At 49.2% G+C, this 15,388-nt stretch overlaps 1 protein-coding gene across 1 annotated transcript; it reads right to left on the bottom strand.

Annotated features, from left to right (window-relative positions):
• Positions 1 to 860: 860 nt before the first annotated feature.
• Positions 861 to 4,036, bottom strand: LOC125512112 (40S ribosomal protein S11-like). Its single transcript, XM_048677178.1, has 6 exons — positions 3,890 to 4,036; positions 3,221 to 3,261; positions 3,025 to 3,128; positions 1,817 to 1,961; positions 1,646 to 1,735; positions 861 to 1,172 (listed from the first exon to the last, which is right to left on the bottom strand). Exons 1-6 carry the CDS (start codon positions 3,899 to 3,901, stop codon positions 1,079 to 1,081), a joined length of 486 nt encoding a protein of 161 aa, XP_048533135.1. The 5' UTR covers positions 3,902 to 4,036; the 3' UTR covers positions 861 to 1,078.
• Positions 4,037 to 15,388: the final 11,352 nt, after the last annotated feature.

The raw sequence follows: 15,388 nt of genomic DNA, 5'->3' as shown, positions 1-15,388 counted from the left end.
ATTTGGGCGGCTAAACTATTTTGCTTGTTATTTCATTTCACAATATGTTTGAATGCAAATCAATGTAAAATTAGGCGGCCAGCCAGCCACGTCTGCACATATGGGTCGACACTGCCGACCCATATGAAAAACAGGGCGAACGCCGGACGGGCGGCCGACCCAAACGGACAAAAAGTGGACGAAATCGCCGTCCGTTTAGGTCGGCCCGTTGGAGTTGCTCTAATTCCTTCCTTTTTGCATTGTTTGGATTGCTTAGGAATAGAAATTCATTTCTACGAATCAAAGGACTTCAAAAGAATTTTTTTCTTTTAAAAATCCTATCTTGTAGAATTCCAACAAACCAAAACCAATGAGGCCTATTTTCCCTTCTTTTTTTTTAAGTGGCATCTAGCCTTGACCAGGAGTATCTTACAAGTGTTCCCTCGGGGTCACTGTTGCCATCCTTGTGCTACTTCGGCAGAGTTCAGTTTTTTTCTTTTTGAAAAGGAGAAAAACCTCCGGCCTCTGCACCGAAAGATGCATACGGCCATATTATCGGCGGGGGTCCGAAACCACGGCTCGCACGCTTGCGTACGCCAGTGTTCTGGAGCCACGGCTCGCTGTCCCGCTGCAACGAGTGAAACTCTGCCACGCCTGCGTACGTACGCCGTGTGAAAAGTTTCAATCTGCTGCTGGGAGGGGGCGCAACTCAACACGGAATGTTATCCGTGCAAGGTGTGATGTCTGGTGCCGAGCTCCCGACTATCATTCAGGGACAGACTTCCATCAACAACCGACAGATAGGATAAATCAGCACTTGCGTGCTGCAGCTTTGTTGGTCCTAGACATTACAGACTCAATTCAGATAAGAGTCACATGCAAGAAGCAAAAAACGAGTGATGTATATTAACGGGTAACCAGGTAACCGCATCAATAATCTTCACGAAGCACTCTGAACATAACTTCACTAAACCACTCACTCTTAGCTTGAAGTTTGGAGAACTCTTGAGATAAAACCCTAGTACAAACAGATAGCACAATATAGATGTAACTGTCAAAATTTAATGGTAAAAAAGTTTTGGATTCTGCTATGACTTGCTCAGGCACCGGTGAACGCCTTCTTCACCGCACCACTCTTTGACCCTGCTGGGACCACCTTCAACACATTGAACCGCACCGTCTTGGACAGCGGCCTACATGGCATAATTGATTTAACTCAATTACTGGGTATCATAAACACGACAATGTAAGCTACTCCCTCCGTTCGGAATTACTTGTCGCAGAAATGGATGTATCTAGACGTATTTTAGTTCTAGATACATCCATTTTCGAGACAAGTAATTCCGAACGGAGGGAGTACATGTTTCAACCTTCACTCAGTCAGTGTGATGATGAGGTCATGACATGCCCCATTTAACCAAAAACATGTCCAATTTCACAGTTATCTGCTCCCTCTGTTCATAAATATAAGATGTTCTAACTTTTTCTGAATTGGATGTGTATAGACATGTTTTAGTGTGTTTGTTCACTCATTTCAGTTCGTACATAGTCCATACTGAAATATCCAAAACATTATACATTTGTGAATGGAGGGAGTAGCTAGCTAAGCTAATGTCTGTTAATGGTGTAAATGTGCATGTGTATTACACAAGTACATAACTTTTACCTGCACTGGCCAATGATCACGTGATCTCCTTCTCTCACACGGAAGCAAGGGGAAATGTGGGCAGGGATGTTGGAGTGCCTCTTCTCATACCTATTCACGAATATCACTATATTGCTTATGTTGCAACAACCCAAACAATTTAAACCCAATGAAGAAGATTGATTAGCTTGCCTCTGGTATTTTTTGACATAGTGAAGGTAGTTCCTACGAACAATGATGGTCCTGTTCATTTTAGCACTATGACATGTTCCAGCAATGATGCGACCTCTAACTGACACAGTGCCAGTGAATGGGCACTTCTTATCAATGTAGGTTCCTGCAACATAAGCCAGATTAAATACACGCATAGCTTGTGCAATGTATGGCTGAACTGGACAAACAATAATGACTAAGCACACTGACAAACCAAATGATATCAAAATTCAAACAAATTTTGTGACAAAGTTTATCATGAAGAAACTAATCGAACAAGATCCGCTTGATTAACCTGGCAGTCGAAACAAAATTGAGCAAAGGTAGACTTGGCCAGCAGAAGTAAATGATAAATGTAGAAGTAAAACAAAAGTACTATTCTTGGTCAACATCGTAATTTAAAGAACAAATTATATTCATATGAAATCACGTAGATAAAGAAGAAGCAAAGGTCAAAGACAACTTCACGTATTAACAAGCACTGCCCTTTCTTTCTATTAGCATAAAAGAGAAGACCATCAAAAACAAACAAACACTCTACAGTTTAAATGATGTCAGATGACACATCGCTAAAACAACTCAACAGTTCAAAGCCTTTCAGTTTGAAAAGAAAAGATTGTAGAACATAAGGCATAACACATCAGACAACAAAGGAGGAATTCAATATGAACTCCCTTATCAGGAAGGGAATCCTTAGCAGCAATAATGTGGGACCAGTGTAGACTGCAACTATTGGCTCTATACCATATTAAATTTGTGTGCCATACCAACAAAATGTATGTTTGACACAATATTTTCAAATACATTAGAACACTGCCAAAAAAACAAACTGATGAAAAATATTTATAACACGAGCACAGTAGACTGCGGAATCTAGATGATATTTTAGAACAAGTATAAATGCTCACTGCACATCAACATCGCAAGTCATAACAGATAAACAACAACACTTAACTTGCCCAAGTTGCAGGCTATACTGATCTTTATGGTGTAGATAAAGTAAAAAAAGTATATCTAGCTAAACAGCATACAAACATAAGAAGAAGAAAATACTGAATAACGGTCACATGCTTCAGCAAGTCCATGAGTACAAGGCAATTAATAACATCCGATACTACAAAATGCACAAAGCAGCACACCATCTATGCTATCACATTACAATTGGGAAAAGGAATGACAGAACATACCCTCAATGGCTTCCTTGGGAGTCTTGAAACCAAGGCCAACACTCTTCCAGAACCTGCTGCCCTCCTTGCCAGGCTTATTATTCCCCTTTGTGGTCTTCTTTGAGCTATAATTGCACATCAAGTCATGATCACCAATTCAGGACACACGTTTTACCATCTTATACTTATATAATGAAAAAACAACAGTTCCTCGTACCAGAGGAACACCTTAGGCTGCTTCAGGAAAGCCTTCTCAGTCTGCAAAAACCAGCAAAACTGTTTAGGACATGTTGTTTGATTAAAGCCTGAGAATACCTAAACATCCTAACCATTTTGTCTAATATGGCTACCTTCTGACCAAGAAATATAGAACCAGTAGCGTGGCAAGCTTATCCAAGAACTTTAGCTTATTGACACATGGGCAATGGGGATTAGAGGGTGACAGAGAACAGAACAATAGCCTAACTTTCACAAGTTAATAGTATAAAAAATCCATCTACGGCAGAAACTGAAGAGTCCGCCTACAGAACATTGGAATTAGCAAATGCAAGGATGCAGTGATCAAACGTATATATGCCACTACGCCTACTATTTTGGAATGTCCAGTTTCAGTCACTTGGCGATAGGCGAAGCGAATGGACAATTCCAAATAGTAATAGTTTGTGCCATAATCAACGCTGGACTTCAATATTGTTCTACTTAACACCGAAAGTACCTACCGTGATAGATCCAAATCTACTACGTATCAGACTAATCAATGGAAATTAGTTAAAATTTTCGTCAAAAAATAAAGTAATTTGACTCAAACGAATGTCCCAGAGAACTCGAATTAGGCAAACAAGAGAAAGTGAAGACGAAATTAAGTTGTAGGATCGACATAGCTGACCTGTTCTGCCATGGCTGATGCTCGAAGGCGATGGGGCCGACGGCGGCACGCGCTAGGCGGCGAGAGACGAGAGAAGGCGTAGCCAAGACAGAAACCCAACTCGTCTCGCTCGTTTATGGCAAATCAGATGGGCTCTTGTGGGCCTGGGTCTCAAGCTGGTTTCCCCCAGTTGGGCTACTATTTTTTAGATGGTTGGCAATTTGCATTATCTCTTTCTCGTTGCCGGCATGTTCGCCTTCCAAACACGAAATCACTTTTGGAGGAGTACTTGTTGTAAAAATTACTCCAACTCCCCTGGTTGCGACAAGTGACGCACATACAGCGCGTCACTTATCGCAACCTAGGAGTTTTCTTTTTTTTTTGTAGATATGTTTATTCAAAACGTTTTATCTCTCAAACTATGCGTCCCAATCTCGAACGGCGACTAATTAAATTTATTCTTCATGATAGTTGGTCTTGAGAAGAGAGCCCCTTCCCCTCCACGGTGACCCGTGCCGCGTGCCACTCCGGCTGCGGCGGCCACCCCCGCCACCGCCTGCCTCTACGTAGGCGGCTCCCCACGACCTCATGGGCCGTCGCCGCTCCTGCTCCTCGCAGTCCCGCAGATCCGGCTATTCTTCAAGGTGCCTCTCATGCGACAGCACGGGATGGGGGACGTCGGCCTCGGTGCCAGATCCAGCTAGGGTCTTTCCCTGCCATGCGGCTACGCCGGATCCCTCGCCTCCGCCGCGAATCCTGCTCCGGGGGGAGTGCTCCCGCGGACTGGCGTCCTTTTGCCCAGCAGATCCACCCGCGCTCCCACTCTTCGGGAAGCAGAGGCTCAAATCCATCGTGGTTTGTCCGTCCCCCCCACCCCCCGCTCCTCTTTCCTCTTCTGGAATGGACGGTGGGTGGACTGAGGTGCGCTCAAAGAAGCAGGCTAGGATCCAGTGCCGCCTCTCTGGCCCGTCGGGCAATAGTGTGTGCCGGCGTCACTCTGCTGCTGGCACCTCGGCTCCCAACCCCGGCCGCGAGGCCTTCTTAAAGCGTTTCCATGGTCTTTGTTTTCGCTATCTCAGCTCGCTCCACCGCCGGAAAGACTGTAGAGACCCTCTCCGTTGCGTCATCTGCAAGCATATCCTGGACACTTTGGAAAGGAATGCCCACAAAATCCTAGAAACGGCGGCCCCGGCAGATCAGCTAAGAATGGGCTAGGCCCTCTCCAAGCTTCGGTGCCAGTCCGGGATCGGCTTCGCTTCCCCACCCCCTCCCCCACCGCAGTTGCTCCATGCCCGCTCCGTCGCCACCTTAGCTATGTCTGGGCAGGCCCGCTTTGCCCACATCGACCCGTCCCGCCGCCCACGCACCAGCCACAGTGTGGTTGTTTCCTCCCGGCCTTGGACCACCAGGTGTTCGTCCTGCGCCAGCACGCGGTCACCCTCTCCGCGGTGGAGGGGCCTGACGCAGCGAGTCCTCTGATGGTGGGGCACGCTCTCGAGGATCAACTGCGCGTCCCACCGCATCTGCTGCACGTCACGGCACACCACCCGGAGCACTTCTTCGTCTACTTCGAGCTCCCGGTGCTCCGCGACAACGCCGTGGCGAGGGGCTTCGTCACGGTGGATGGAGTGCGCTTCGTCATCAACCCCTGGCATGAAGATGATCATGCGGCGCTGCTCAACCTCTCCCTCCACGTGCGCATCGTCGTCGAGAATCTCCCGATGTAATTCTGGTCCTTGGAGGGGGCGGAGGAGGCGCTGGGGAAGATGTGCTGCGTCGACCGCCTCGACAGCAGGACGCGCGAGCGCGACCACACCAAGCTCTTTGCCTGCTGGGTTTGGGTGTGGGATGTGGCGCACATCCCAACAACCCACACCCTGTGGGTGATGAAGCGCGGCGCTGGCCGCATCAAGGAGCTGCTAGGCTACTCCCCCCCCTCCCGAGCGCAAGGTGGCGCCGCCGCCCGGCACGCGGCGGTACGACCTCCTCATCCACGTCGACGGGGTGGAGGACTGGGCGCCGCGCCACTCCCATCCCTCTTCCCACTCCGGTCAAAGCGGCATCCCTTCGTTGGACTCCGACGGCGGCGAGCGGCTGCCCTACACCGACTTATGAGTGTGGTCGACGGGGGTGGAAGACGGGCAGGCGCGTGGGTGCAGGAGCGTGCCCCGTGTGCTGTCCTCGGGCTGCCGCGACTTCTCCTCCGGCGATCATCACCGTGAACACGACAATAGCGACCAAGGCGATGGCGGCAACGGGCGGCGTTCCTGGCGCGACACCCTCCTCGGTAGGGGCTGCTCGAGCAAGGGAAAGGAGAAGGATCAAGGCGAGGGATCGTCCAGGTGGCGCAGTAGGATGCCGGTGCCTCGGCACCACAGAGGCGCCACGCGGGGACACAACAACTCCAGGCGTGAGCACGAGCCGGCGGCCCTGTCCGCCACCCCACCCGCCCCGCTGCGTTCGGCAACTCCACCTCCATCGCCCATCCCTGATCATGTCGCTGACTTCCTCGCGGGCCAGTCCGTCCCCACCCCGGCTCGCGTGGACTGCATGCAACTCGAGCTCGACGCCTCCATCAAGGCCACTCTGGCGAAACCTCTAGAGTTTGGTTCCACCTCTCTGCTCGCTTGCCGGTCCACGCCCTCCTCTGCCGTCCTGGAGGTGCAGTCAGTGCAGTCTCCAGCCAGGTTCAAGCCATGGGGATCGGGGAGGACGAGAACAGGGACCCGCAGCTCCTCTTCACTGGCATGGAGCCTGCGGTCCTTGGCCCTCTCCCGCCCCGCTCCAACCACCGTTCCTCCACCCCTCCGAAGACACGCGCTGCTCCAACCCCGAGAAGGCAGAGTACCAGGCAGACGGCCTTGCACTCTACCGTGCCGGTGGCGCAGCGGGCTACGCTCAGGCTGATCCTGGAGCTGGGAACCCTGGGCCCAAAGGACAGGATGACGACGAGCGTAATGTCTGCCCTCATCAAGCGTTTCGATGAGCCTCTGTCATACAGTGACATCAAGGCCATCGCCAAGCTCACGGACCTGGACGAAGCTGCTCTTCGCATCGCCGCCACCATGCCTGGCTCTACTGTTGCGCCCAAGTAGGTCGATGTTTGATTATGTTAGCTTTATCAATAGTTAGGCTCCGCAGACGGCCAGCCTTAAGCTGGTTAGAGTTAGGGATGTTGATGTTGTGTTGTGTTAGTGTTAGTGTAGTGGCTAAGATAGTTAGACGACGACATGATTTTTGGACTATTGGTGGATGTTGCCGCCCCCCTGCTAGTTGGATTGTGTACCACCTGTTTCTTCATAATATTATTCAGTTTGCAGAGCAATCTGGTTTTCCTGATGAGTAACCACAACCCAACGATTATGTCATGGAATGTTAGAGGCCTTAACGCGCCTGCAAGACGCACTGCTATAAATGAGGTGGTTTCGGCCAACAAAATAGGCATTCTTTGTCTGCAGGAAACAAAGATCGAGCAGTGGTCTCCGGAGCTGGCCAGAGAGATTGGTGGTTCAACCCTGGAAGGATGTGCAGTTCTGCCTACAGTAGGATCAAGAGGAGGACTGACCATCTTCTAGGACAAGTCAGTTTTGAAATTCAAACACAAGTTGATGGCCAATTCTCTCTGACGGCCAAAGTGACGTCGCGATCTTCGACAGACACATATTGGCTCACAAATGTTTATGGCCCGGTGGAGGACACGCAAAAAGAAAATTTCTTTCATGAGATGTCTGCCGCTGCTCCTCTGGCTAATCAACCTCGGCTCATTTGTGGAGACTTCAACAACATATATGAGGCCAGGGACAAGAGCAACTGCAAGATCAACAGGCGTATGATGGGGAAGTTTAGAAATGTGATTGATTTCGCGGGCCTAAAGGAAATCAAATGCAAAAACAGAAAGTATACTTGGTCAAATGAGCGAGTTCAGCCAACAATGTGCAGCATTGACAAATTTTTTTGTAACATGACTTGGGAGATGGATCTTCAAGAGTATCTGCTGATGGCAGCATCAACCTCCATCTTCGATCACTGTCCCCTGGTTCTGGCTTGCGCGGCTGCCCCTCCAAGGAAAGCAAAGTTTAGATACGAGCATTTCTGGCCAAAATTCCCACGATTTCAGGAAACAGTGCAGAGGGCCTGGCAAAGGCCGATTAATCACAGTTGCCCCTACGGCCGCCTCAAAATCAAAATGAAGAGGGTGGCAGCGGATCTCAAGGTGTGGAGCAGATCTCTCTTCACTAATGCACGCCTGAAATTGCACATTGCATCAGAAGTGGTTCTCAGGTTGGACATGGCCAAAGAGAACAGGCAGCTCACCACACAGGAGTTCAGGCTTCGCAAGCTGCTTAAGCAGAGGATTCTTGGCTTCGCGGCCATTGAGCGAACAAGGAAGCGTCAGGCCTCTCGCATTACATGGCTGCACACTGGAGACACGAGCAAAAAACTCTTTCATGCCAGGCTGATCTCCAGAAGACGGAAAAACTACGTGCATTCGCTGCACCAGGGGAATCACATCACTTTGGCTCACGAGGATAAAGCGCATCTCATCCATGAGCACTTCTCCGGGCTACTTGGAACAAGAAAGAATCGGTCCAACACCATCAAATTGGGCAATGCTCACTCTTCCACAGGTCCAAGGGGACACCCTAGATTTGCCTTTCACTGAGGGAGAGGTGTGGAATGCCATCAAGGCCTCGGCTGTGGAGAAGTCACCAGGCCCGGACGGGTTTTCGGGAGGGTTTTTCATATCATGCTGGTCGATCATCAAAGAGGATGTTATGAGGGTTTTTGAGAAATTCTACCACCTAGACAGAACAAATGCAGAATCAATCAACACGGCTATGATCGCACTTCTCCCAAAGAAAAACGGAGCATCGGAGATTGGTCACTATTGACCGATAAGCCTGATTCATTCCATAGGAAAATTATTGGCAAAAGTCCTAGCCCTACGTTTAGCTGGGGTTCTCCGGGATATTGTGTCGCCAGCTCAAAGTGTGTTTCAGAGGAAGAAAAGCATTCAGGATTCCTTTCTGGACGTACAGAACTATGTCCGCTCCCTGCACCGCAACAAAAAACCAGCGCTCCTGATCAAGATCGACATAGCTAGGGCCTTCGACTCGGTAGCATGGGATTATCTGTTAGAGCTTCTTCAAAGGTTAGGTTTTAGCGCTCGATGGTGCGACTGGATTGCCATTCTCCGGTCCTCGTCCTCGTCGTCATGCCTCCTAAACGGAGTGCCTGGGAAGATATTCGAGCACGCGTGTGGCCTTCGCCAGGGTGACCCGCTATCACCGCTGCTGTTCATCTTAACAGTCGACCCGCTTCATCGTCTTCTTCTAGCGGCAACTGAGCAGGGCATCCTCGCCCCCCTCCCTAATCGTAGAATCACTTCAAGAGTTAGTCTATACGCCGACAACGCGATCCTCTTTGCGAACCCTAGCAGGCAGGAGTTTGACAATCTGATGCACATCATGACTCTCTTCGGCAACGGCACGGGGCTCAGGAAAATCCTGACAAAACTTCTGTCACCCTGATACGCTACGACGACCTCGATCTGCAACATGTGCTTCATAGTTTTACTGGGAAGGTTGTAGGTTTCCCCATGACGTATTTAGGTCTCCCAATAACCATCTCCAGACTACATATAGTGCACCTGCAGTTCATCCTAGATAGAATATGTGCACGCCTCGCAGGCTGGAAAGGCCGACTTCTGTCAATCGTCGGCCGGAGGGTTTTGGTCAGAAGCGTTCTGACGGCATTACCGACGTACGCACTCACCGTTCTCAGGGCGCCATTAAAATTCTTCAAAGACATTGACAAGGTGCGCCGGTGTTTTCTCTGGACGGGGGATGAGGAGCTGTCCGGTGGGAAATGCAAAGTGAGCTGGACACAAGTGTGCTCGCCGGTGCAACATGGAGGTTTGGGCATCCTGAATCTGATCAAATTCAGCCGTGCTCTTCGGCTAAGGTGGCTATGGCTCTCCTGGCAGCAACCTCGCCGGACGTGGGTTGGCACCCCGGTGCCATGCGATGAGAAAGATCACAAACTGTTCAACCAGGCAACGAGAGTCGCAATCGGCGATGGCGCGACGACATCCTTCTGGCAAAATCATTGGCTGGAAGTTGGGCCTCTCAGGCAAGTTTTCCCAACTCTGTACGCGCACTCCCACCGTAAGAACAGGTTTGTGGCTGCTGCCCTCGCAGATCACACCTGGGTTAAGGACCTCAGACATGGTGACCGACCAGTGATCGTCATAGAGTTTCTCTCCCTCCGGCGGCTGCTGGTGGCACAAAATGTGATCCTCACAGCAGGAAAAAATGATACGATCACATGGATAGGGGGAAACTCATGTCAGTACTCGGCGAGCTTGGCCTACAACATGCAGTTTCAAGAACCCACAAGAAAAGATCTCTACTCCGCCATTTGGAAACCTTGGGTGCTCGGGAAGATGAAGATCTTCTCTTGGCTGCTACATCTTGATCACCTGTGGTGCAAAGACTTCAGCGCCGAGGTTGGGAAAATGGATATTTCTGCCCCCTGTGCATCCGTCATCTAGAAACATTGGTGCACCTCTTCTAGGAGTGCCCCTTGGCCTTGGAGATTTTGAGGCGGATGGCGACTTGGAATGGTTGTAGCCCTTTAAACAGTGATCTCTGGAGCAACACCGGCAGTTCAACACAAAGAGTGCAACTATGCCTGCTAAATTTTGCAGATGAGAAGACACGAAAGGTCGCGGCCTCAATCATCATGCTCACCTGCTGGGAAATCTGGAGGGAGAGGAACGCTTGCATTTTCAAGGGAAAAACTGCATCCCCTGACGATATCTTTAGATGTGTCACACAAATTTTAGAGATCTAGAGCATTGCAGGGCCAAATAGTTTAGCGCGCCTTCTCGGGCCCCCTTCTGGGAGAATTTAGTTTTTTTTCTCTTTTTGGCCTTCAGGCAGGCTTTTGCCAAAAAACATTATGTATTTGTTTTCCTCTTCTCCTCTGCTAAATCAATGACAAGCCAGCGATGCTGGATCTTTCAAAAAAAATCTCGAACCGCTTTCACCGTTGGATTCCTCGTCTCGAGATCTTCAAAACTAGATCCCATGTTGATAGGTTTTGACAAAAAATTCACGAAAAAAACCGGACAAAAAAACCAAACCGGGAGCACGAGTTTTTTTCCTTTTCAAAAGAGGCACGCCCGTTCCTCTCACGAAATCACAACTGTGCCTCTCGCGGAAGAAAACCCGTGAATCTTGCGAAAGGAAAAAAAAGAGAAAACACATTGTTCCGTTTCCGAGGAGGCACGGCCGTGACTCTCGCTAAAGCACAACCGTGCCTCTCGTGGAAGCAAAACCGTGACTCTCGCGAAAGGAAAAAAAATAGAAACCGCGTTTTTTTCATTTCCGAGGGGCACGGCCGTGACTCTCACGGAAGCAAAACCGTGACTCTCGCGAAAGGAAAAAAACAGAAAACACATTTTTGTCATTTCTGAGAGGCACAGCCGTGGCTCTCGCGAAAGAAAAATCGTGCCTCTCGCGGAAGTAAATTCGTGACTCTCTCGAAAGGAAAAAACGCATTTTTTCGAGCAAACCTTTTTTAAAAAATTTCTTATCGAAAAGCTAAGGAAGACTGGTGGAAAACCAAAACACCGAAAAAAACCCAGAAAAGAACCGTTTAAAAAGCCAAAAAGCGTGCGGAAAATAAAAAACAAAATTCAGAGGAAGCGCCCAGAGCGCGACACGTAGCGAATGGCTGAGAGCACGCCAAGTGGCGCTAATCGTTGCGAGGCTCCCGAAGGAGCGCCCGTTAACTAGTTGCTCTCCTATGAACATGGTAGTTGAATAAAGTGGAACGATGTTTACCTAAAAACTTGTTTCATATTTAATATTTCATTAGTTTTCAGTTCATTTATTTACTTTTATCTATAATTATGTCATTTATGTGAACAGAACCAAGCGGAGCTGGGGGTGGTGACCGCTCGGATGCCGCGGGAGGACAGGAAGGTGAGGGAGCGCCTCAAGGCCGAGGCCGCCGCCGAGGCCTACATGTATGAGCTCCGCTGGCAGTACCCAGAGCTAGTGGACGCGAAGCGGGCAATCTTCACCATCAATGACGACCAACTTATCGTCATTGGGTGGCAACGACGACGGCAACACGGGCGGCGAGGAGGGCGGCAACACGGGCGGCGAGGTGGGCGACAACGACGAGATCGATGTCGAGGAGTGGCGGAGCGTCTCCGGACGATAATGACGATGACACCAGCCCGGACACAGCTCTCACCGAAGTTGGCCTCACCCGAAAGAATTGGCTCGACCTCCACTTCGGTCGAAACTAGTTTAAGTTTAGTTTTAGTTTAAATTTATGTGTAATGTTTGGTTCCAAGAACTTTGTGTGTTGAACTTATGTTTAAATGCATCATCTTTTGGTTTAAATTTGATTGAATTTGTGCAAATTTAGTTATACACCGCTAACTTTAGGGGATTGGCTAGGTGCGGCGAAATTTTAATGGAGCATATATACTCCACTAAGGTATATACTCCGCTAACTTTTAAGGGATGCAATCGTCTTGTTATTAACTTGGAAAATATGGAATTGATTGACACAATGAAGAATGGAGGACACTCGGCAGGAGCGGCGGCTGCAGTCTTCGATGATTGTTATCTTTTGGCTTCTGATTTTTCCCTTCATAGTTTTGAACATTGTACTAGGGAAGAAAATAAGGTAGCTCATAAAATTGCTAGGCTAGCAACAAATTTAAAAGGGATTGGTTCGAGGAGCCAATGAATGATATTATACCTTTTCTTGCAGACGATGTAACGATTATCTCTAACCAATAAAGTTGAAGTTTTCTTTAAAAAAAGAATCGGTTAGAAATGCCCTTAAGCATGTTAGGGCATCTCGAAGGCGGACCTGCAAACCGCTCGCATCCATTCGGTCCACGTTGTCCGGGTAGCGGAAGCCATCCAACGCCGACCAGTACCGGTCCACGACGCGATCTGGACGCGATTTCTCCTGCAAACCGGAGACAAAAGTGGGGGAGGTTTGCGAGAGTCCAGATCGATCCCACGCCCATTTCTGACCGCCCTGGCCCACCAAAAAATCCTCCCACCTCCGGCACGTGCATCTCTCTCGGCGCCAGCTGCACGCATTAATGCCGCTGTAAGCGCGCCACTGCGCATTAAAGGCGGCTCAGGGCAGATGTGACCTCTCACTGCCTCCACCATTGAAGCGGCTCACCGGGCGAGGGCGCCGCCCGTTACATGCCTGGCTGAACATGCCTCCTCGCTGCATTCATATGCCTCCATTAAACCCGTGTTAAAGCCGAGAACCCTACTTCGGCCACACATCCGTTCATGAGCGGGACGACATTAAACACAATGATGTTCGAGCTCCTCCCATTCGCCCTCTATTTAAATGAGGCCAGACACCGGGCAAGAATCATGCCCCACCGCTACTCCCCACATCTCCTCCTTTAGTACTCTTCTGATGGCTTCCGAAGAGCAGCTCTCCGGGATACAAGCCGGTTGGGTGACCCGCCGAGCTCGTCGGATACAAGCAAGGCAGCTTGCTGCTCCACCTCCCGCACCTGACCCGATGGAGCAACTATTGGGGAACGCGGTATTTCAAAATTTTCCTACGATCACGCAAGATCTATCTAGGATATGCATAGCAACGAGAGGGGAGAGTGTGTCTACGTACCCTCGTAGATCGAAAGCGGAAGCGTTTAATAACGCGGTTGGTGTAGTCGAACGTCTTCGCGATCCAACCGATCCAAGCACCGAACGTACAACACCTCCGCGTTCACCACACGTTCAGCTCGGTGAAGTCCCTCAAACTCTTGATCCAGTTGAGGTCGAGGGAGAGTTCCATCAGCACGACGGTGTGGCGACGGCGATGATGAAGTTCACCGGTGTAGCGCTTCGCCTAAGCACTACGACGATATGACCGAGGTGTGTAACTGTGGAGGGGGGCACCGCACATGGCTAAGATAAACTTGTGTGTACTTTGGGGTGCCCCCCTCCCACGTATATAAAGGGGGGAGGAGGAGGAGGCTGGCCCAGAGGGGGCGCGCACAATGGAGAGTCCAACTAGGATTCCCAATCCTAGTTGGAGTCCCCTTCCATCCAAGAGAGGGAGGAGGGAAGGAGGAAGAGGAGAGAAGGAAGGAGGGGGCGCCGCCCCCTCTCCTTGTCCAATTCAGACTGGGCAGGGGGGCACCACCTCTGGCCGGCCCTCTCTCTTCTCCACTAAGGCCCATGATGGCCGATTAACTTCCCCGGGGGTCCGGTAACCCCCGGTACTCCGAAACTTATCCGAAACGACCTAAACCATTCCGGTGTCCGAATGTAGCCTTCCAATATATGAATATTTATGCCTTGACCATTTCGAGACTCCTCTTCATGTCCGTGATCTCATCCGGGACTCCGAACAAACTTCGGTTCATCAAAACACGAAACTCATAATTCAAATCACCATCGAACGTTAAGCGTGCGGACCCTACGGGTTCGAGAACTATGTAGACATGACCGAGACACATCTTCAGTCAATAACCAATAGTGGAACCTAGATGCTCATATTGGTTCCCACATATTCTACGAAGATCTTTATCGGTCAAACCGCATAACATCATACGTTGTTCCCTTTGTCATCGGTATGTTACTTGCCCGAGATTCGATCGTCGGTATCATCATACCTAGTTCAATCTCATTACTGGCAAGTCTCTTTACTCGTTCCGTAATGCATCATCCCGTGGCTAACTCATTAGTCACATTGCTTGCAAGGCTCATAGTGATGTGCATTACCGAGAGGTCCCAGAGATACCTCTCCGATACATGGAGTGACAAATCCTAATCTCGATCTATGCCAACTCAACAAACACCATCGGAGACATCTGTAGAGCATCTTTATAATCACGCAGTTACTTTGTGACATTTGATAGCACACAAGGTGTTCCTCCAGTATTCGGGAGTTGCATAATCTCATAGTCCGGGGAACATGTATAAGTCATGAAGAAAGCAATAGCATAAAAACTAAACGATCATTATGCTAAGCTAACGGATGGGTCTTGTCCATCACATCATTCTCTAATGATGTGATCCCGTTCATCAAATGACAACACATGTCTATGGTCAGGAAACTTAACCATCTTTAAGTAACGAGCTATTCTAGTAGAGGCATACTAGGGACACTCTGTTTATCTATGTATTCACACATGTACTAAGTTTTCGGTTAATACAATTCTAGCATGAATAATAAACATTTATCATGATATAAGGAAATATAAATAACAACTTTATTATTGCCTCTAGGGCATATTTCCTTCAGTCTCCCACTTGCACTAGAGTCAATAATCTAGATTACATAGTAATGATTCTAACACCCATGGAGTCTTGGTGCTGATCATGTTTTGCTCGTGAGAGAGGCTTAGTCAATGGGTCTGCAACATTTAGATCCGTATGTATCTTGCAAATCTCTATGACTCCCTCCTTGACTTGATCGCGGATCGAATTGAAGCATCTCTTGAAGTGCTTG

The sequence above is a fragment of the Triticum urartu genome, chromosome 6 (genome assembly GCF_003073215.2).
Source record: "Triticum urartu cultivar G1812 chromosome 6, Tu2.1, whole genome shotgun sequence".
Taxonomy (NCBI): domain Eukaryota; kingdom Viridiplantae; phylum Streptophyta; class Magnoliopsida; order Poales; family Poaceae; genus Triticum; species Triticum urartu.
The sequence above is the reverse complement of the archived record's forward strand: the minus strand, read 5'-3'. Positions and strand labels throughout refer to the sequence as shown.

Coding starts and splice junctions, on each gene's coding strand:
- LOC125512112 (XM_048677178.1), bottom strand. Junction 3,129..3,220: donor CAGCCTAAGGTGTTCCTCTG/GTACGAGGAACT, acceptor GTGCAATTATAG/CTCAAAGAAGACCACAAAGG. Junction 1,962..3,024: donor TCCCAAGGAAGCCATTGAGG/GTATGTTCTGTC, acceptor CTTATGTTGCAG/GAACCTACATTGATAAGAAG.